At 39.4% G+C, this 20,399-nt stretch overlaps 1 protein-coding gene and 1 long non-coding RNA gene across 2 annotated transcripts; both read right to left on the minus strand.

Moving 5' to 3' along the window:
* Positions 1-62: 62 nt before the first annotated feature.
* LOC105854385 lies at positions 63-5,956 on the minus strand. Its single transcript, XR_001146063.1, has 4 exons — positions 5,411-5,956; positions 4,340-4,395; positions 2,830-2,877; positions 63-2,490 (listed from the first exon to the last, which is right to left on the minus strand). It is a non-coding gene; the product is annotated as an uncharacterized LOC105854385 (long non-coding RNA).
* Positions 5,957-16,657: 10,701 nt separating this feature from the next.
* Positions 16,658-18,836, minus strand: MKRN3 (makorin ring finger protein 3). The gene has a single exon (XM_004692951.2). It carries the CDS (start codon positions 18,756-18,758, stop codon positions 17,295-17,297), a length of 1,464 nt encoding a protein of 487 aa, XP_004693008.1. The 5' UTR covers positions 18,759-18,836; the 3' UTR covers positions 16,658-17,294.
* Positions 18,837-20,399: the final 1,563 nt, after the last annotated feature.

Here is a 20,399-nt window from a genome sequence, read left to right on the forward strand (position 1 = left end):
TATCTATCTATCTATCTATCTATCTATCTATCTATCTATCTATCTATCTATCTATCTATCTATCTATCTATCTATCTATCTATCTATCCACTAGACTGTTCCTCTACTTCTTACAGATTCTGAAAGTTCTATCTGCCCTTTTCTGTTTAAGAGGTGAAGGCTAATTGCCAATCAGTCTCCCAATGAGAGTTCTCTGCTGTCACTTACTGAGAGTGGATTCAGCTTGAGCCAATATGAGGTACAAATGTACGCCCCGGGGCTGTGATTGATTATTCGTCTTTCCATCAGCAGAGACAGATTTTAATAAAACAAAATTCATCAGTTTTTCACAAATTATGCATTTTGTTACTTCTAAGTAGCTATGAATAAGGACATGAAATTTTTTTTTTCTAAAAAGCTGTACCATTTGGCATTTTATAGTTAATTCTGTGGTATATTCCGAGTTAACTTTCGGGTAAGGTCAGTGTAAAAGTTCACTTTTTGTCTGTGGAGAAAGAATAATCTTTTCAACACAGAAATAAATTGGACCTTTGTGAAAAATCAACTGAATATATTTATGATAGTATTTCTTGAGTTACAGTATTTCTGAGTTCTCTGTTCCGTTCCATCAATGTCTGTTCTTTATGAATAGATGTACTTCACATATCTGACAAATAAATTGCACCCAGAATATTCAAAAATTGTTTTACAACTCGACAAGTACCACATGAATAGCACAAGGAATATGTGCAAAATAACACCTCACAAAAGATTTTTCAAGTCACGTGGATGGTTTACAGCAAGCCCTTACTTATACCCTTCACTCTACCTCATGAAAAAGAAGGAACTGAGTCTCCTCACTGTCTGGCTGAAGCTCAAAGGTAAGAGTACATACTTCTCACCCATACACATCACTACTCTGCATCCTAAAATGTGGTTTCTCCCATTTCAGGAAGATCTTATTTCATTCCAGGTCTGAAGCACCCTACAGACAAGCCTCTTAGGCTGTGAACCTGTTTATTTTGTGTCAAGTTGCTGGGGCTGCTTTCCATTCCCAGCAAAGGACAGCACAGGATTTCTACATGTCAGATCTCGGGTGAGATTTATTAGGTCTGTTCACCTGCACTGACTTCCTCCTGTTTGTGTTCCCTTTCCAGGGAGTGTTGTCTACTGGCGCCAGCTGGTGGTCACTGGGGAAACCATCAGCTTGTTGTAGTCGCTGTTACTGGGAAGAATTTGAATCACTAATGGCACAGCAAGGTATCTAGAAAGCTGAAAATCAGCGCGTGCTGCACTCTACCTGCATGCACTGCAAACATTTAAAAGAAATCACGACTCCTACAGTTGGCTGATGTATTATTTACACTATGTATTTCGATGAAAATTAAATGAATGTGTGATCCATAGGTTTCCCTAGACTTACTCACTAAATGACTCAGTGAAATGCACCCATATTCTCCCCTTCCACCAAAACTGGTTTGCCTGGAAGGTTGCCACTATTTCCTTACTTGTCTCTCTGCTTCTCTTCTTGAGCATTATAAAGAGTGGTCCAAATTATGGTTTAAAAGCATATGTCATAATAAGGCCATGTCTTTTATGTGTTTCAAATTTCCCAATGATTTCCCATCCCAATTAGAGTGAAATTTAAACTCTCCACCACGACCTCTACTCTACACTAGTGCCGGTACAGTCTGATCTCTACTGCTCTCTTCAACCTTCAGTTCCTGTCTTCTTCCTCCTCCTTCACTAGAAATGAATTGTACTCCTTTCTTTCTGACTCTTAAACACATGCTCCCAGACTACAGTTTTTGCATGTGTTGTTCTTTCTGCCTGATTGCTTGGTTCACAGGTATTTACATGGAATTTTTCTCCTCTAAAACTACCATGTCCTCAGAGATGTCTCTCTTCTGGGTTGCTCAGAAAAATTAGCACTATCTGCACTGACCAAGAATCATCAAATCTCCATGACTTACTTTTATACTGTGCATCAAACTGTCATGTCCTGCCATGACATGCCATCTCCTATATCATATAATATTGTTCTTGATTATTCAAAGTTCAGTACTGGTTAGTGTAACTGAGAGTCTTTGCTTCAAAGATTCAGGCAACTGAGTTCTGCCTCAGCTCCTCACAATCGATCCCTGCAGACTTGACAGTGGGGTTCTTACTTCTGCCTACACTCCATTAGTTGGAATTCAACCCCATGGACTCAACTAAGTGCAACTGTGAATGGGTATACAAGTCAACAATGAGTCCAGGGAAATTAAGACTTCATGAAGATACATGTTCTCTTCCAAATTAGTCTTTTTATCCATCAAGTGTTCACTTTACTCTTCTTTTCACATGTTGAACACACGCTTGTTCTTAAGAGAGACAACCCAAAATTCATCTAGATATTGAGTCTGTTCTAAGTTCAGGATTTTGAATGATATTGAAGTCCTGATGTGATTCTTCATGGTCAAGGACAGGAGTGCTAAAATGAGTTATTTTCTCCCAACACCAAGTAGTCAACTGGAGAAAGGGAAAGAATAATCATAATGAAAACTCTTAATGGTAAAGGCAAAGGAAGACATACAACAGTTAGTGGCCCACAGGAATTACAGAATCCTACTGATACTGATTATTTGTCTGTAAGGAAAACAAGTAGTGTTCCAGAAGAAAAGATAGGGAATAGAATTCCAGTCCCTACTTCTCTGTGTAAGAGGTGTGAGAGTGGAGGGCCGAACAGAGAAAAGATATGTGAATTGATCGAATGCTGGCATCTTTATCTGGGTGTTTTACATTTGCTCCCCTCCCCTTCTCTTATTAGCACAATGGGGGTCAGACCACTCGTAAGAACGAGTCACTTACTTTGAAGAAAAGGTCAAAATTCTGACTTCAAAGAGTGAAACGTGAAGTCTGAAAAGAAAATGAACGGAAATATATGACTACAAGGGTGAAAAAACATAGAGAATTTTTTTTTCAGTTCCCAGTGGAAACTGTTCTAGTAGTTTAGTAAAGACTAAATCTGGCTAACATAGTGAGATGGAGAAAAGTGATAGATTTTGAGATTTAAAGGAATAAGGACTAGCAGAGAGACATAGAGAGGTGCATCGGTGAGTAGGGCCAGTGTCCCAGCTTGCGTGAGTGGGCAGGCACTGACATCCTAACTAGAAAAGGAAACTCAGGAAGGTAGTGATGTGGACACAGGCAATATGTGTTCAGGTTCTGATATTCTACCACACCTAGGAAATAAAGTCACACAAGTAGATGCATTGATTTGTAACTTCATACTGTAAAGAACTGTGGGTGGTCTAGAAGCCACTCCTATATTGGCTATGGGTTTAGTTCCAGGAGTGACTGGAGAGCACGTGGGAGTTAACACACAGACAGTGGCTGAAACTCTGGATGGAACCAAGATGGTGAAGTCTGAGTACACGATGAGGAGAGAGCCATGCACGAAAGTTTGGAAAGCAGCCATAGGCGGCACACTGTGGAAGACAGGACTATGACAATACAGTGATCCAGAAGATTCGCGGGGGAACTAAGAAAAGCTGATGTGAAATGTGAAAGCCAGAGAGAATCGAGTACCATGCAGCGGTAGATGGTGCATGCGGTTGAACATAATACAGTAACAAAGCTGCAGTTCTGGTAATAATGGTTAAGTATAAGAAAAAGGTAAGTGAGGTTCTAGAAGTGAATTTTAAATGGAAGGAAAGATACCAGGGAATAGCTGGAAGGAAATGAAGGACAGGGGCAGTGTGGGTGCGTGCGCGTGAGGTACGTGGTCTGGGAGCGCTGCAGCCCCTGTGCCTTTTCTCCAATAATTTATCATCTCGCCATAAATCACACCTTATGAAATTATTTATAGATATATTTACATTTGAACCCAAGTCTAATCTCCAAAGGCTGTTTCATAGGCGCCACTGTTATGAGGATTATCCTGACTCATCTTCATTCTGACCTCATCTTACACCTTGATGTCCTCTCTCCCGGTTTTGCAATGCAGCCAACTGGAAACACCTGTGATGCTCAGCCAACGCCGTTCTGCTTGTAAAAAGTCTCCACAGACCAGAATCACTGTTGTGGCTGAATATACCCCTGTGGTTGTTATTTTGACTGCAAGGCACAACTCAAACAAGTCCAACAAATTGCTGGAGTCATGGAAAGAGTATGGGGAAGTATGGAGGAAGAGGTTATGGTAGTGCCAGGGAAATGGTAGCATCAGGGCTTGTAGTGACCAGAAGTTACGGGACAGGGATGCTCACGTAAGAACACTGAAGCAGAAGATCAAGGGGTACGTGACTAGCTGTCTAGTTCTGAGCGCACATTTCAGAAAAGTGATTCAATGTGCTTTGAAGTTAGCAGAAGGCATACTCACAAGTCTGACAGGACTCTTGGTCTAGGATGGGTCAACAGGAAAACACCAGGAAGATTCTACAAAATAATATTCCAATGAGTCATCTGCTTATTCCTACAGGCAATATGTTTAGTCCACTGTTCACAGAAAGTTCCCACTATGGCCTTCTAAGCCCACTGTAATCCTGGAGAACATCCAGGTCTCCAAAGTGATCACTGACCTGTCCCTGGACTGTTCTCTGTGCTACAGGAGTAGAGGGCATTGCCTGGACTGTGGGGATCTCATCTGAGATTGTGTCCTATACAGCCATGTGTTCATATCACTAGGGGGTGGAGTGGCCACCCAGAGGCCCTCCTAGTGGGTATCCACAGGGGTACTGGTCACAGGCTGGGGGAATCTAGCCCGATATAACTTGGAAAGTTTCCTCAAGGCTGATCTCCATATCTGCTCATACTACTAGTGGAGAAAATTGTTTTGCTCTTCCAAAATTTGATCTTCTGGAATTGCCAGGGGCATATTCATCAATGGAAAGGCCAGTATCCCTTTATTCCCAAGGAACTCATCTGAAGTACATAAAGCTTCTGGGCAAACAGAATGCCACCTCAGTGAGATTGTATGAATCCTATTTAGTCTTTCTAGGATCTTCCCATGAAGACTTTAGGTAAATCAAGGTGAGTGTCCCCGGAACGATAGGTTTTATGGTGGGCAATCATCAGAAGGTTAGCTTGTATCAATATTTGATGTACAGAAATCAAAGTATCATCTAGACATTGTTCCAGAGTGTTGGTTGTAATAGCATCCAATTTTTTGCCTCCAGATTCATGACACACTGGATCGTGTCCTTCCAATAGGGCCCTTGGGTATTCTTGCTCTATAACTGTAGTCAGCACTTGTTTCAGCATTTGGTCTGTGCGCTTAGACCTTGCAGGTCTACCCAACTTTATGACCCATATTGTACAGAGGAGCAAGACTGGCCATAAACAAATGGAACACTACCATTTGATGACTCGGATCAGGCTACTTCTGTCACATTACTTGCATATAGTTTAATAGATGAGTGTGGCTGTTCTTAGGAAGAAAGCCCTCAGTTACCTCCTTTATCTTCAGATAACAGCATAACTTGAAGTTTTCTTGTCATGCTGGCATCTCAGAATGTGGCTCCAAGCTGCTAGTTTCTTTTTCTGCTTCAGGCATCCAGACTTGTCACCAATTGGTTCTGGGGCAGTGATTTCCATTTCCTATAAGCAGGAGAATTTCGCTTTATTAGTCAGCCTTTGCAGCCACTATACTTGGAGAAGTGATTTACATGGAGATGGTTAGAGATTTAACACTGCCAGGGATTCCAAAGGAATTATGCTACACTAACTTGATGGACACTTGACTTTGGGGGAGAACTAGATGTTGAGGGGATCACTGATCATGTCACCAGAAATGACCAAATGTGGAACGTGGAGCTAGGTGGGACTAAAGAAAAGGGTTGTTGACCTCTAGTTGGGCAGCTCCAAAGGCACCGCAGGACTTCATCTCAGCAGAAAGTAGAACATATGAAGTGAATAATTAGTAAGAGCTAAGGGGTGTGTTGCTTCTAGAATATGAACTATCTGGAATGTGTCAGACCTGAGTATGGGTGGTTTAATGGTTAAGTGATTGATGTTTGGCTGATGGGGAAATTTCTTAGCTCTTAAAGGACTAAATAATACCCAGAAATCAACAGATGCAGCTTGTCCTTTCCTTCCCCGAAGAACACATCCAAAGTTGAGGGATGACTGCTCAACCACATTGCTGGTGTGTCATGGCAGTGTGCAAGTCTGCCCTTACTGCTTCCTCAGAGGATACCTCTGCACAGTCATCAATATGATACTCAAAATGGCATTTTTCTCCATTTAAATGATTTAAATCTTGTAGCAGAGGCTGTGTGCACTTGCCGGGTGTTGAAACATCTCATTGAGAGATGCACACCTTATGGGGAGCTTTTCAAAAGTGAAAACAAATTAGGTCTAGGATTTATCCAGGATGGCATTACAACAGAATATTTTACCTAGGGCAATGACCATGAAGGATACTCTAGGCTGCTGTTGTTAAGTCAATTGTGTAATATTTTAAGCAGGCACTTTAGTTGGAGAAACCTGGGCACTGAGGTTTCCATACTCAATGGTGAGGTGCCATTAATTGGTGGTTCTCTTAGATTCCATCTAAACAGGTCTACTGAAGGGGGAAATTTGGGGTTCAATGACTTTCAGTTCAAGCATGTCATGATCGACAGGGTGTAGGGCTTCAGAATCCTGTTTAAGTTTTCATGGTGGGGGGGGTTTACCGTCTTGATGGAAGAAAGTACCACTGGAGTCCATTTGGCGAGTCCAGGAAGGCCAAGAGGTTGGATTGGGCAAGTAACATGGTGTCACATCAGTACGTCCATGCCTACAAAGGGAAAGAAAAAGCCAGCAGGGCCACCACCCGAGGAGTCCATTTGAGGTGAATGGATCCAAATGGTTTGTCTACCTTTGACTTTTTTTGACAATGAACATTAGGTGAAAAGGCTCTCCTTTTGGGATTTACATGATTTGCCTGTTACAGTGACGTGGATCTTGGTGTATAGTAATGTCAAAAGGGATGTAGTTTAAGTAGAAGTAATGTTAGCCTTATTTTTATTAAAATTAATGAAAAGTGATGAATCTAGATGTGAACACTACATAAACTTAATGAGAGCTGTGCAGTAATGTGCTGATAAACCCACTCTCTCGATAAAAAAATAAATAAAATCACTGTTTTGTACTGTCTGGTGCAAATAATCTTACTATATCCATTTTCAAGTCGCCAGTATCTTATGGAATGTGGAGTTGGGAAGAAAAGTACACTTGTCTTTTGTGACTGCTTCCAGACCTATGCGGCCAATACCCACACAAGGTACAAAACGTTTCCATCAGCCAAGTATGTAATTTTATGCTCCCTTCCACCAATCTATCCCCACCGTTGCCAAGATTCTGAATTCTATTTCACCACAATAAATTAAGTTTACCCTCTCTTTAATATTGAGTTCATACACTGTTTTCATTTGTCTATTTTTCCAAAAACATTTTGCCACATCTTGGTTTATTTACTTAAGTATACTAAATAATACAGGTTTTTTGTAATTTTTCAGAAAATCAGTAAGATTTGTAATAAACAGTTCCAACATTCATGTTTTTTTCTAAAATGAATTATATAGAAATTGCCTGTCTCTTTAAAATTTGGGGCCATTGGGCTAATATGCCTCATGCCTAAATCATTACTGATGTAGGGGTAAGAAGTTCATAAAGTTCACCTAAAAATATTGGTGGAGCACAGATCTTTTAGTATCAGAATCAAGCTTATAAGAGGTCCCAAAGCACTCAATAATTTTTCCGTTACCCTGGATCTAGATTTCTACCACTTCTCTTTATACCAACAACTCTGTGAATGAAGTGTTGATATTTCCATTTACTTATATGAGTAAACTGGGCTCTAAGGCACTTAAGTTTCTCAAGTCAGTACAACAAAGAGATGATGTTACCTTCCAAGTTCCCATGTATCTAACCTTAAAATGGCTTTACCCTTCCCAAGCAGAGTCGAGAGGTACTTCTGCCTTTCTTTGGTACCAATGTGGATAAAGGGCACACATATACATATACAGTACATCAGCAGCAGAAAACACTTCCAGTTATGAGGATTATAACTTATGAGAAAATCTGTATAATGTCTAGAGACAGCTCAAGTGCCTCTTCTTGAGATCTATCCCAATTGCCTAAGACTGCTATACGGCCCTTACTTTGAGCACCTGCTTTTATTGCTAAGAGTCTCAGAGAAACATCTGGCTTTATACTAGTTGCCTGACTAAACAAAGCCCTGAAGGAAAGCTCTATTAACAATCTCTGTGCCTCCATGGTAGGTCATGGTTAAGTTTTCATTATATACCCAGCACCATGGAGAGCGGCACAAATAGCACGTTCAAGACCTTCTGGCTCTTTCAATGGGTCAAGCATCTGGGATATTTCTAACTACAGGGAGCTTAGTTGACCAAAGGTCCCAAATGCTGTGCTATAAATCCCTTCCTACATTAATGTCAAGGCATCCTTCCCATCAGCTACTGCCAGCTAATGACTATTGATGAACCTACTTCTGAGAAAAGGAATTCCAGTGTTGGAAGCTTAAGTACTTATTGTCAGTTTTGTTGAGACTCTGCTAGACCAAATAGAAGTCTAAGAATGCTTCTTTCTACCTTGTTTATCTCCTTTGCTTGGAGTCAGACTTGGGTCTTGTGTAACCTACCTTTCTGGACTTCTCTTTTTCACTAACGAAAATATCCTGAAATAAAATTCTGGCATATTTATACTTCTCTTGGTCCCTTAGGCCCAAATCATCCGCTTTCATCCCTTGTTAACCATTTTGGAGATGATGTTGGAAGAAGAAAAGAAAAGGAGACTCTATCCCAGGAAGCAAAGAAGCAGTGCTGGTGTACAAATTTGAGGTGCTGGGGGACTGCAGTAGTAGGACAACTGGCCCCTTGTTCAGTGGCATATTAATAGGCATTTAAGATTGAGAGGATCTCCCAGTCTTTTTTTGTTTTCCTGTGGCGGGTCCATCTATGATAAAAGAATATGTACTGTTCTCCAAGCAGCTTTTTGGAAGGCAGCTATGCTCACCACTATACCACTCACCCTCCAAGCAACTCTTTGTAGTCAATGCTATCCCTCCCCACCCCTAGGTAAAAAGGGCAGGCAGAATGGGAGGGTGAAGACAGTCAAATCCAGAATCCAACAAGACGGACTGAAATCCTGGCTCCACAACTTTTTGGATATAGGCCTGGCTGAGCAAATTACTTGACTTTTTCCCTGCCTCATTGTCTGATCTGTAAAGAATCATGGAAAACTGCTAGATTAATGGGAGGAATAATACAACACTACTCTGAGTGTCATTTAGAGAATTATATCATCCCCATAACTGTATAGCACATTGCTTCGAACATGGTAAAAACTCACTCAGTGACATCTATTTTTATTAGCGAGGCAGGTCATGCAAAGGCTTCTGGGTTAGGGCTTCTGCAGAGCATCCTTTTTTAATCTGCTATTCATACCATGAGAAGCATTTTGTTTTCCATTTCATGGGTGTAGGAGTCTAAATATGCCAATCAGTCTATACTGTTTGTTGAATTATTAAAATCAAATTTACTCTTATTTTTTATAAAATAGGTAATTGTATGAGGTGTGTTCAAAACATTAAGGTTGTGGTTTCCTGGCTTTCCCTTACTAGTTCTACCATTTTGTCTTTAGATTTTCAGAGCCTGCATTCAACTTCCTGACACACTGAAATTTCCCCATTTTTTTCCTAATACTGCCTTTGCCTTAAGACTAGATGCTTGATACAAATAGATCTAATTTTTTTTAATTTGCTGTACTTAATTTCCAACAATCACTTTTTCTGATCTTGCTTGTTCAATATCCATTTTCTAATTATTTTATTCTTCCTTCACCCCTTTTAGTCATTATTTCAAGTTATTTAAAAAAAAAAGTTTGATTAGAGAGACTTGGAAAATACAGAATATTGATCATAAATACCTGTGTGTAAGAATCACAGACTGAAGGATTACATGACAAAAGCAGGCAGCAAGGAATCTTATCAGTAAACCTACATCTACAGCTGTGGGTGTGCTGAGAGTGAACTGTGTTGCCATAGTGATTAGAAGCAGCTCTGTTGCCATACAGATGATGTGTAGTGAGCTTCTGCTTGGTCCTTGGAATGAGAATGTGCTGTATTAAGCTGAAACCACTTAATTTAAATTACTGGAGTCTAATCAATCACATCTGCATCTCTCCTTGATACAACACACACTCATCAAAAAATCAAATGTATTAAGCACTGACACTGTTTTCAGCTCTGCATTTATTACATTTTACATACATATGTATCTATACATATTATCCTGTATATTTACTTACACATAATATATATAAACACATGCATGCATGTGTGTATATATATCTATACATTCATATATATTTATATATATATAAATTATTTCACATACAAGTGACTTGCCAGCTTTCATGCACATATAAGACAACAAATATATGTAAACAAAAACAATATATGTAACTATTATGGCTTTTATATACAAGTGATATAATTCTATAGACTTTCCATTTAATTCCTACTTACCACTATATGTCTTCAGCTCATCCCATACAGATTACCTCATGCTTTTTTGTGTTTCGTGTATACTTTTTCAAAGGAATAGACAATACTGAACTAAAACCAAACCTAGAAATCAGACTGTAGAATTGAGGCTACCAGAGTGGGAATGGATACTAAAAGGGACGGGAGCCTAGTGGATGATGCTGCAAGGCTGAGAATGCACTGATGACGGGCACAATAACAGTCATCGGAAGAGGTGTGAATCTACACCCTCCAAATTATATAGTGTTGTAAATCAATTTAAAATAATGTAATTTAAGTGATCTTATAATACCCCTCTGCACATCTATGCCATGTTTTTAGCTAGTCAGCTACTGTTAGATTGTCTAGTTATTTATTCCCAGTCTTTTACTGTTATAACAAAGGCTGCAATTAACAGTCATCTACTTGAATATATTTCATTTATGTAGAATATATCTGCAAGTCACATTTACATAAATAAAATGGTCAATGAATAGGCATCTGTAAGATTTTAACTGGCACTATTAAACTTTGTTCCATGGAGACTGTACCAACAAGCAATATATGAGTGTCTATTTTCTAAGAAAGAGGTAGGAACCTGCATTTCAAATACCTTTTACTATGATATTTGCCAATATACTTTACAGTTATGCATTACTATTCATAAATTTAATCACTTATGTGTGAATACCTTGATAGTATTTCAGAATGTATGTGTTAGACAGTAGAATATTATTCAGCTATAAAGAGGGAATCATGTCACTGTGACAACACAGGTTAACTTTGAAGGTGTTGGAAGTGAACTTAGAGAAAGACAAATACTGTATACTGTATGATCTCATTTATATGTGAAATTCAAAAAAAATTTAAATAATGGCAATGGAGAATAGCTTTGAGATTTCCAATGGAATAGCCTGAGAAGTAGGAGCAAGGAGTCAAGGTGGTCAAAAGGCACAAACTCCCTTTTAGTAGGTAAATTCTGGGAGTGTAATGGATAGCAAGGCCACTGTAGTTTGCAATATATACTGTATATCTGAAAGGTGTTGAGATGTGTGATAAGCTCTCACCTCCCAAAATTTGTACTACAGTAACTTGTGCTGTCAATGTTAAATGGTAGGTAATATTTTAAAGTATTTTGAAGCCAAGATTTAACTAATTATTTATACCTACAATATTATCCATTTCTTTCAGGTTTTTTATTTGATTCAGTGGAGCCTATTTGTAAATTCCCCCTATTGAATGAGTGTGCATACATGCACTTTTCCCCTCCCTCATTTTCTAAGTTAGATATTAATTTACCTATTTTATAAACTGTTTGCAGAAAATCCAGTAAGTTTTTATATTTAACATTTTAATTTCCACTTTCATCTCTCTTTCTTTAGTTACATTTTTGTGTGCATTTAAACAATTGAGGACATATACAATATATGCATTTATACATTCATACTCTGTAAATCTGCATTATAGATTAATCACTGTGGTCATGAATTTAGTTTTCTTCTTTCAGATTTATGAAGATGCTTGTATGATTACTTATATTAATCTAATAAGATAAAGAAATTTCTTCTATTCTACCATCTTTTTGTTCCATCTCCTGCTTACTCTTCGGTGTCATTTCATTTTAGTGGGGCCTCCCTGGTGGCCACGGGTTTAAGATTAGTGCGATTACCACCATGCCTCAGTTCTTCCATGGCCAGGGAGCTGACCCACATATGGCATAACCGACCTCTCCTGTCTCACAACCTGCTTCCCTCAGCAGTTTATTTAGAGCCACCTGTTCTGTTCCCCACTCTCTGATGAATCCTTTCCTCCGTTCACTTGCACCTCTGGTCTACACCCACTTTTTCTATGCAATGTATAAATATTTAAAAAAACATTCATTTTAGATTTTGGGCATCAATCAAATCAAAGTGAGATTGATCTCTAGTCACACTTAATTGTCATGCATTGGTAAAATTTTGATATTAGCATCGTGTGTCATTTACAAATTATGTATCTGTCCTTTCTTCTGTTCTCTGGAATGGTTTAATTTTTTTTTTTAATATTTTAGTAAATTTCTGGAGTAAATGTCACTGTCATGCTGGTTTTTGTTTTTGTTTGGATGGGAAGGTGTGTGCTTTTCTGGCAACTTTATATGTTTCATTAGTAATGGATCAGATTTACTTTGTATACTGGCTTGATGTTTGAAAAATCATACTATGTTAAAATTTTTTTATTGCTTTCATATTTTCAAATGAATTTACCTCATTATAACAAGGATTCATCTCCCATTTCCTTAATTCCTTTCTTTGATTACTTTTTATTTATTGTTCCTTATTTTAATTATACTTTCCTTATTTTTGATTGTTAGTTAATGGTTTATTTGATGAGTTTTTTTTTTTTAAAAAAGCAGCCTTTATATTTCTACTTTCTGATCCATCAAGTGTTGCTTTAATCCTTAATTCATTATGTATTATCATTTTCTTAAAATTTACAGACTTGGTGCCTTTGATTATAGAATGTATTGCTACAGTGTATATTAGCTGAAATCAGGAGTTTTGCCCTCAGCACAAATTCAGCACTACCCTCTACATTAGGGTATGTCTAATTTTTGTTGTTCTAGCCTGCTAAATGATTTTGAATTCACAAGTTCCTTTTCAAGTGACATTTAAGAGAGTTTGCATGTGGTAATGACTGTCTTGTATTGACATCAGAGAATAGTCCCTGCTACTAATTTCTCAGTTTAACCAACAGTTTCATTATGATCTAATACAATTATTTTTGTGTTTCATCAACACTAGAAATGTGATACACTATGTCTTCATCCCCAAAATTAATCCCATTTGGACTAGTGCACTAGTGCTGTATTATTTTCGAAACATCCTTTTTCCCTCTCTACTCCAACTCCATTCAGCATAGAGACTGTAGTTTAGCAGCTGCTACGAACACAGAAGTCACACCCTTGACATATTTACAAAAGTGTAAACCATTTTATGGACTATAGGAATAGATTTTGTAACATACGAGAGAACACAGTTTTCATCTCTTCAGGGGAAGGAGTACTGTTAAACTTTTAGCACATCAGTAAGTTTGTACCCCCACCAACAAGAGGAAACCAGACTGGCTCACCCAGGCCTTTTCCCTAAGGTTACAAAGATATGTGTGGACTCTGGGGCTGAGTCCGTTGAGTCCTCACGGAGGAGAGGGCAAGGACACACTCCCAATCACTCACAGAGCAAAACCCTGTGTGGTAAGTAAGGACAGGCAGAGGTGGCCCAACTGTCTTCAAGAACAGGCCATTTGAAAACTGTTCAGCAAAGAGAACAGAGAAGATGGTTATCTGACCTCATTCTTGATGACCGATGAGGGAATAGGGAATCCCAATTAAAAGAATGCTTTTATCCCTCCTTTTGGCATCTGTCACAAGAAACCAAAAGTTTCCTTGTTTACTGTATTTTCAAGAATTCAATAGTACATTTTTTATCTTTAATGACTGATTTTGCAGGAAAAAGAAAACTTGGCCATTTTGAAATTATGCATAGAAAGGCAGTAGACTGACGAGAATCACAAAATAATGTTATCTGCACAATTTCAAGATTCCCAAAGAGAAACCTTTTTCTCACACAAGTTTGTCTCGGGTCCACAAATGTACAAATCTCACTTTTGTACACACCACTTTAAAAACACTACCTATGTTTCAAGTTCATTGTCCAGCTTGCATTTCACTCTCACAACAATTCTACTGTACTCATTTCTCATATGAAGAAATTGAGGTACAAAAGATTAAGCAACTTGCTCCATAATCTGTGCCTGGTATGAAGCAGAATCGTGACTCGTAATTATCCTTTGCCACACAAACCATTTGTCTTCTACCAACCCTTGTCCCACTATCACTTCTGATCGTGTCGGATTTTGTTGTTTGATCCAGTAAAAAATGAGGTATCTCGCAAAACTGGGTAATGTAAACCAGGAGAGTTTTCAAAGCTTTCCAGGCATGGTTTGGAAACCCCACCAGCACAGCTGATCCACACCTCAAGAGCTTGATTTTGCCTTTGCAGTCAACATAGTCTTTGAGAGCACCACAATTTGTCTTGTTCTCTCGTTTGGTCATTGAAGTCCTCTTTCCCCTGCATGAACAAAGTGCCTCAAGGAAGGTGGCATGTCTGGATTCAATCAGAATCACTCACTCTGGCAGAAATAGCCAGGGATTCAGGATCTCATGAATGGTGAGTTCTTTGGATAAGAGGGATCAGGAGGAATATGGCAAAAAAAAAAAAAAAAAAAGGAAATGTCTGAAGTACTTACCCAGAAAAATCAGGAATTGTCTATGTAGGGAGAGGCAGTATAAAAATAAGGGAATATGAGGGATATTTTAAGTAACAGACTAAAATATTCATAATCTGACAGCCACAGATAAGCAGCTCACCATCTCCACACACTGTAGCTCATTTATGCCCATCTCTGCACTTGCTGGCTGGAACAGCCCCACTAAATGATTGTACACGTGTTTCCAGTCCACCTGATCCCTGTTATGTATGTAAACTAGGGCAGCAAATAAGTGCAAGTTCTCTGGAAATAGATTACCTGAGTTACATTTGTTATTCTCCTAGTATAAAACTATGGCTTATGTTTATAACATGCAAAAAACTGAGTATCTCTCTGCTTATATACCTTATCAGGATGGTAAGAAAAATTAAAGCAAATACAGTAGTTTGCCCTTTTCTGTGGGGTATGTTCTAAGGCCTTCAGTGGATGCCCTGGACTAGATGTTATGTATTCTGCTATATATACATACATACCTATAGTAAAGTTTAATTTATAAATTAAGCACAAGGAGAGCTTGACAACAGTAACTAATAATAAATATAATAATGTAACAGCATATGGCATTAAAAGTTGTGCAAATGTGCCTTCTCTCTTCAAAATATCTTACTGTATTAAATACTTTTGGGTCGTGGTTTACCCCAGTGGTAACTGAAACTGCAAAAGCAGACAAGAGACTCATACAGTGGTTCTGGGAGTTATATTAGTGCTTTGAAGAGAGCTCACTACATGATGTGACCTCAGACAATGGGCCCTGTCTTTCCTGGACAGTCAGGTGGGGTTGAGACTTACCAGTCCAGTATTTTTTCAGCTATTTTAGCCAAAGAGAGAATTTCTTATTTTATACACACAGCATGTTATACAGGCAAATTAAGTAAGTGTTAACATTGTGCTGTTCAACTCCCACATGCTTTATTTCCTTCTTCAGTTACTGAAGATATATTAAAATTGTATTTTTCTATTCTTATCAATTATTTATTTGCATGTATAATATTACTAAGTTAATACAAAACTGAAGAATGCATCTTTCTGATATATTTATCTATCATCTTTGTTCTCTATCAATGTGTGTGCTTATTTTTAAAATGAACCTTTTCTACAATGGTCACAGTGTATAAGTTTAAATTTTCCATCCAATTATTTTTAATGTTTATGTATTCTAACAATATAGGTGAATATTTTAAACAACATAGAGCATATGTTTAATTTTTAATCAAGTCTTATTAAAACCATTTCATTTAACCTGAGTATACCTGTATTATGAATTTTCTGTTTCACTAGTGTGCATAGATTTTATTCCTTTCTATATTCCGTTTATCTTTCCATGCTTGTATTCTGGCTGGTTTCAACATTTTTACTGTTATGTTTTCCTTTCCTTTCCTTTCCCACCTGCACAGGCTCCAAAAGTCTTGCTACTTGTTACATACTTTTGCCTACAGCCTCTTGTTTGGAATTAACACAAAACTGAACACACAGAGCCATGTTCTGTGTTCAGCATTGTGTCATTACAAGGAGTAATGAGAAGGAGTGAAACTGCAGGGAAACACATTTCTGTTATTTGTAATAGTGAAGTGAGCCACTGATGACATCAGTGGCGTCACCAACATCGAACTTTTTAAGTTCTTTAAGATTTGTGTCTGCTACCTTTGTCCACAGACATTTGAATAGTTGTTTTCATTCGATGTTAATTACTGAAGTCTATTAAGGGGACAGAAAGACACATAGTCACACAACAGCAAAGCCTATGAGTCCTTGATCTTCAGCTTCCAAGTCTGTATTTATTTTATCACATAACAAATATTATAGTGTTTATCTGTCTGTCTTCATATACATAACTATTACACACGCATATATATATCTATATCCCCATAATCCTTAAATATATACTTCCAAATATAAATATTTTCACATCAAGGTAAACAGGATAAAAACATGTAAACATACACACCTGGTTCTGATCAAGTAAAACAGAAACCACAAGGTAACAAGTTAAAAAGTGCACTTGCAAAGGGGATGAGGGAAGGAACAGACATGTAAACAACAGAGATGAGCAGCTGTGCCACAAAAGCCCTCCTGAGGGTCCATTTCTTAAGGCTGCAGTAGCAAAAAGCTCCTTGTTCAGTAAGACTTCTCCCTTCACCCTGTCACATTTATTCTTGAGGGACTTCAAAATGAGTGGAAATTCTGTAAACATTAGACTAGAACTGAATCAATCCTGTTGAAAACAGAGATGACAAAATAAACCGTAAACTGACAGCAATATTCATTTCACCGAACAATAACTTTAAGGACTTTTTGTTAATACAGTGAAACACCATGATCCTAGGAGGGAAGAAATGGGAAATGGGGGTGGGCAAGAAAACAGATGGAATGATTTCAACAGCTCCTGTAAGTGATGATATGTGTCTATGAACACAAACAGGCAATAGCAGATGACACAGCCTCAGCACACCAGACCACATGCCACAGCAATGCTACAGACCAAATGGAAAGATTTGTCTGTTCATCATGAAGCAAGCCCTATTGGTTCTGAGAAGCAGAGCTCATTATCTCCCAGTGAAAGAAAACATTGAAACCACAGACTGGCCAGCAGAAGCATGACAAGCTCTTTTTTTTTTTTTTTTTTTTTTTTTTTACTGCTCTTAAAGGGCAATAAGCCCTTTCCCACCTGCACAGGCTCCAAAAGTTGATTGCTTTGAGTGCTGGATGCCCCAGCACTCTGCCTCTGAGGCTCCTCTCCCTGGCCCTCAGGCTCTGCATGCTTGTAAAAACACTTCTCTCCAAATGGGCAGCAACGCCTGCCTACAGAAAAATACCTGCAGGTCTTGCTTCTCATAGCCTCCTTGTACTGCTGAATAAGTTTCTGCTTTTCATCCTCCTCCTCCACCCAGAACTCACTGGGAATGACAAAATTGGAGGTGACCCTGCACTGAGGGCAGGACTTGATGATCCTGTTCTCAAACTGTTTGGCAGTCCTCCACCTGCGGATACACTTAAGACAGAAGGTGTGGTTGCAGTTGGAGAGGATGCCAAAACGGCAGTCAGCGGATTTAGCTCTCTCAAAGACAACCTCCATGCAGATGCCACACACTTTGTCGATACTACGCTGCACAGCAAAAGAGAGTTCCATATCCTTCTCGTGTACTTCAATGCAGGCTTTTATATGCTCTGCCCTTTGGACAGCATTCACGGGGTGCAAGACCTGAAGCCCACACATATCGCATATCTCTCCGTGGAGATACACACAGCTCTCCCCACGAAAGCATTGCCCCATGGCAGCATCGCGGCAAAGCTGCTCCCCCATGCCCACAGCAACCTGCTCCCTCTCAGTCACCAAGCTCTGTACAGGAGCTTCGGGAATATAAGGGGCCTTACGGCCCCGGTAGGGTTGCCCGGGAACAAACTCAATGGCACCCTCCCAGCCTTCTGCACCTGCTCCTCCGGCAGCCTCAAGGCCGGCATTGTCTGTCTTGGCTTCAAAGAAACCCCTTTCAGCAGCCGAGCCAATCAGAGGCAAGGAGCAAGAGGACGCAGCAGGGGGGGCTTCCGCCACTTGCTGAGGCAGGGGCTCGGGCTCGTTGTGCGCAGCCGTGCTGGGGCCTCTGTCGGGAGAGGCCCGAGGCGGCGAACCGCGGCCCTCCCCGGCCAGCTGGCGGCCCGAGAGGTCGTGGGAGTAGCGACAGTTCTCCCCCTCCTTGCACAGCCCATGCATATAATACCTGCAGACGACTTGCTTCGTCCAGCTGCCGCTGCTTCGGCCAGGCAGGAGACTGGGCCTGGCCCCGCCCCCTGAGGCCTGGGCAGGCCTCACACGTGACGGGCGGAAGGGGGTTGGGCCCGGAACCCCCGACCCCCTGAGGACCCTGCGCACGGGGACGCTGGGCCTAGCTGCCCCTGCCCCTGTGGCCTCGGCACCCGCTGTTGCCCCAGCTGCCTCGTGGGGTTCTGTGGGAGCTGCAGGCTCTTCCATGGCAGCTTCTTCTCCCCGAAATGGTACCGGAACTTCCCCGTTGTCTCTTCCTTTCGGGCTCGAGGCCCGGCAGGCCGGAGCCGGTGCAGCGTGCGCCTCCCTGAGAAGTGTGCATCTCTTTTCCTTCCCCTGCTCTGTGCTTCCTGTGCTCTTTGTTCCGCCTTAGTTCTCTGAGCAGGCGCGGCGGACACTTCCTGTAGTGCAATGCTAGTCCTCTACCAGGTCCGTGAAGTGCGAACTAGTCCTTCGAGCCGCTTTTGTTCGCTTCGCTCGTGCCGCCAGTCGTCGCTTCTGTTCTTCTCTGCGCGCCAGCTGATCTCAATGCTTGCCGCATGCCGTTTCCTCTGGAGCATGTAATAGCAACCCTTTGAGGTTTTAGTCTCTTCTAGGGTCTTTCATACAATTTTATTTCACTGTTCTTTCGTATCTGTTCTAAAATTTATAATCCATTGTTTAAAAACTCATCTTGCAGTTTATAAAATATTTCATACCCGTGTTTCATAAATTCTGGCTCTCTTCACTGTGTTTTTGTATGTTATTTTATTTTGGTTGAATGACTGTCACTGCTGGAAGAATTTACATTTTGTTTTGTAGACACTTGATTTCTAGTTTTTATTTTTTTGAGAATTCTTATCGGTTTCTGTTAGAAATGTTTTATTTTTCTCCAGCAAGGCATTAGTAAGGAGCATTTCTGTTGAGGTTTTCTTTAATGCCTGATAGAGCTCTTAGCTTATTGTGATCTTCAACTTCCCGCCCACTGTTCAAATACCACAAACTTCATTTGGAGTGGAAGCTAGCTTAATAGGACACTGTGCCCTGTGTGACCCTAATTTTAATCTGTTGTTGATTTAACTCACAGTGGTCCTTGGTTCTCCTTTCTTTCTTTCAGCCAGGCTTGTGCTGTATTGTGGCTGCTAGTACTGCCTTTCATAACCAATTCTCTTAAGGTTCTTTTCATATGCGGTGCTTTTTAATTTCCATATGAGAGCTTTATATCATGTTGTATATATATTTCATTAGATTAGTAAAAACAATTATATTCTTAAAACTGCTACGAGTACTTGTCACACATGTATAATGAATGTTATGTAGTTTTCTGCATTTTTGAGACATAGTATTTTGTGTCCTCCTTTTATTCTGTGTGATTAGTTGAGCTGATTTTCAAATATTTAATTGTATTATTTTCCCCAAAACAAACCTTTCTTTATTATGATTATATGTCACTGAATTTTGTTTGCTAAAAAAAGTTTCATAGAGTTAAAAAAGTTTCGTATAGCAAAATTTGTACTTTAAAGTGAGAAAAAGTATGAATGTAGAAAGGAAATCATATTGAAAAAAATAAAAAGATAAGAAAAATATATAAACAAAAAATGAAGGAAAATGAATTCAGCAAACTCTTGGAGAGGATATTTGCAACTGATAAAATTCTGTTGAAATTTATTAAGGAAAAAAAAGGATCATAAAACCAGGGTCAGAAATTTTAAAATTTGTATTACTGCATTAATATTAGACACAAAAATCATGAGCATTTATGAAGAACAATGTTGGCCTGTTACATTTTAATGTTTACATGAAAGGGTCATGTTTATAGAAAGACTTCATAATATAGAAGCAACAACAATAAACATAAACATGATCTTT

Source organism: Condylura cristata, unplaced genomic scaffold (assembly GCF_000260355.1).
Source record: "Condylura cristata isolate star-nosed mole 26May11 unplaced genomic scaffold, ConCri1.0 scaffold00035, whole genome shotgun sequence".
NCBI classification, from domain to species: domain Eukaryota; kingdom Metazoa; phylum Chordata; class Mammalia; order Eulipotyphla; family Talpidae; genus Condylura; species Condylura cristata.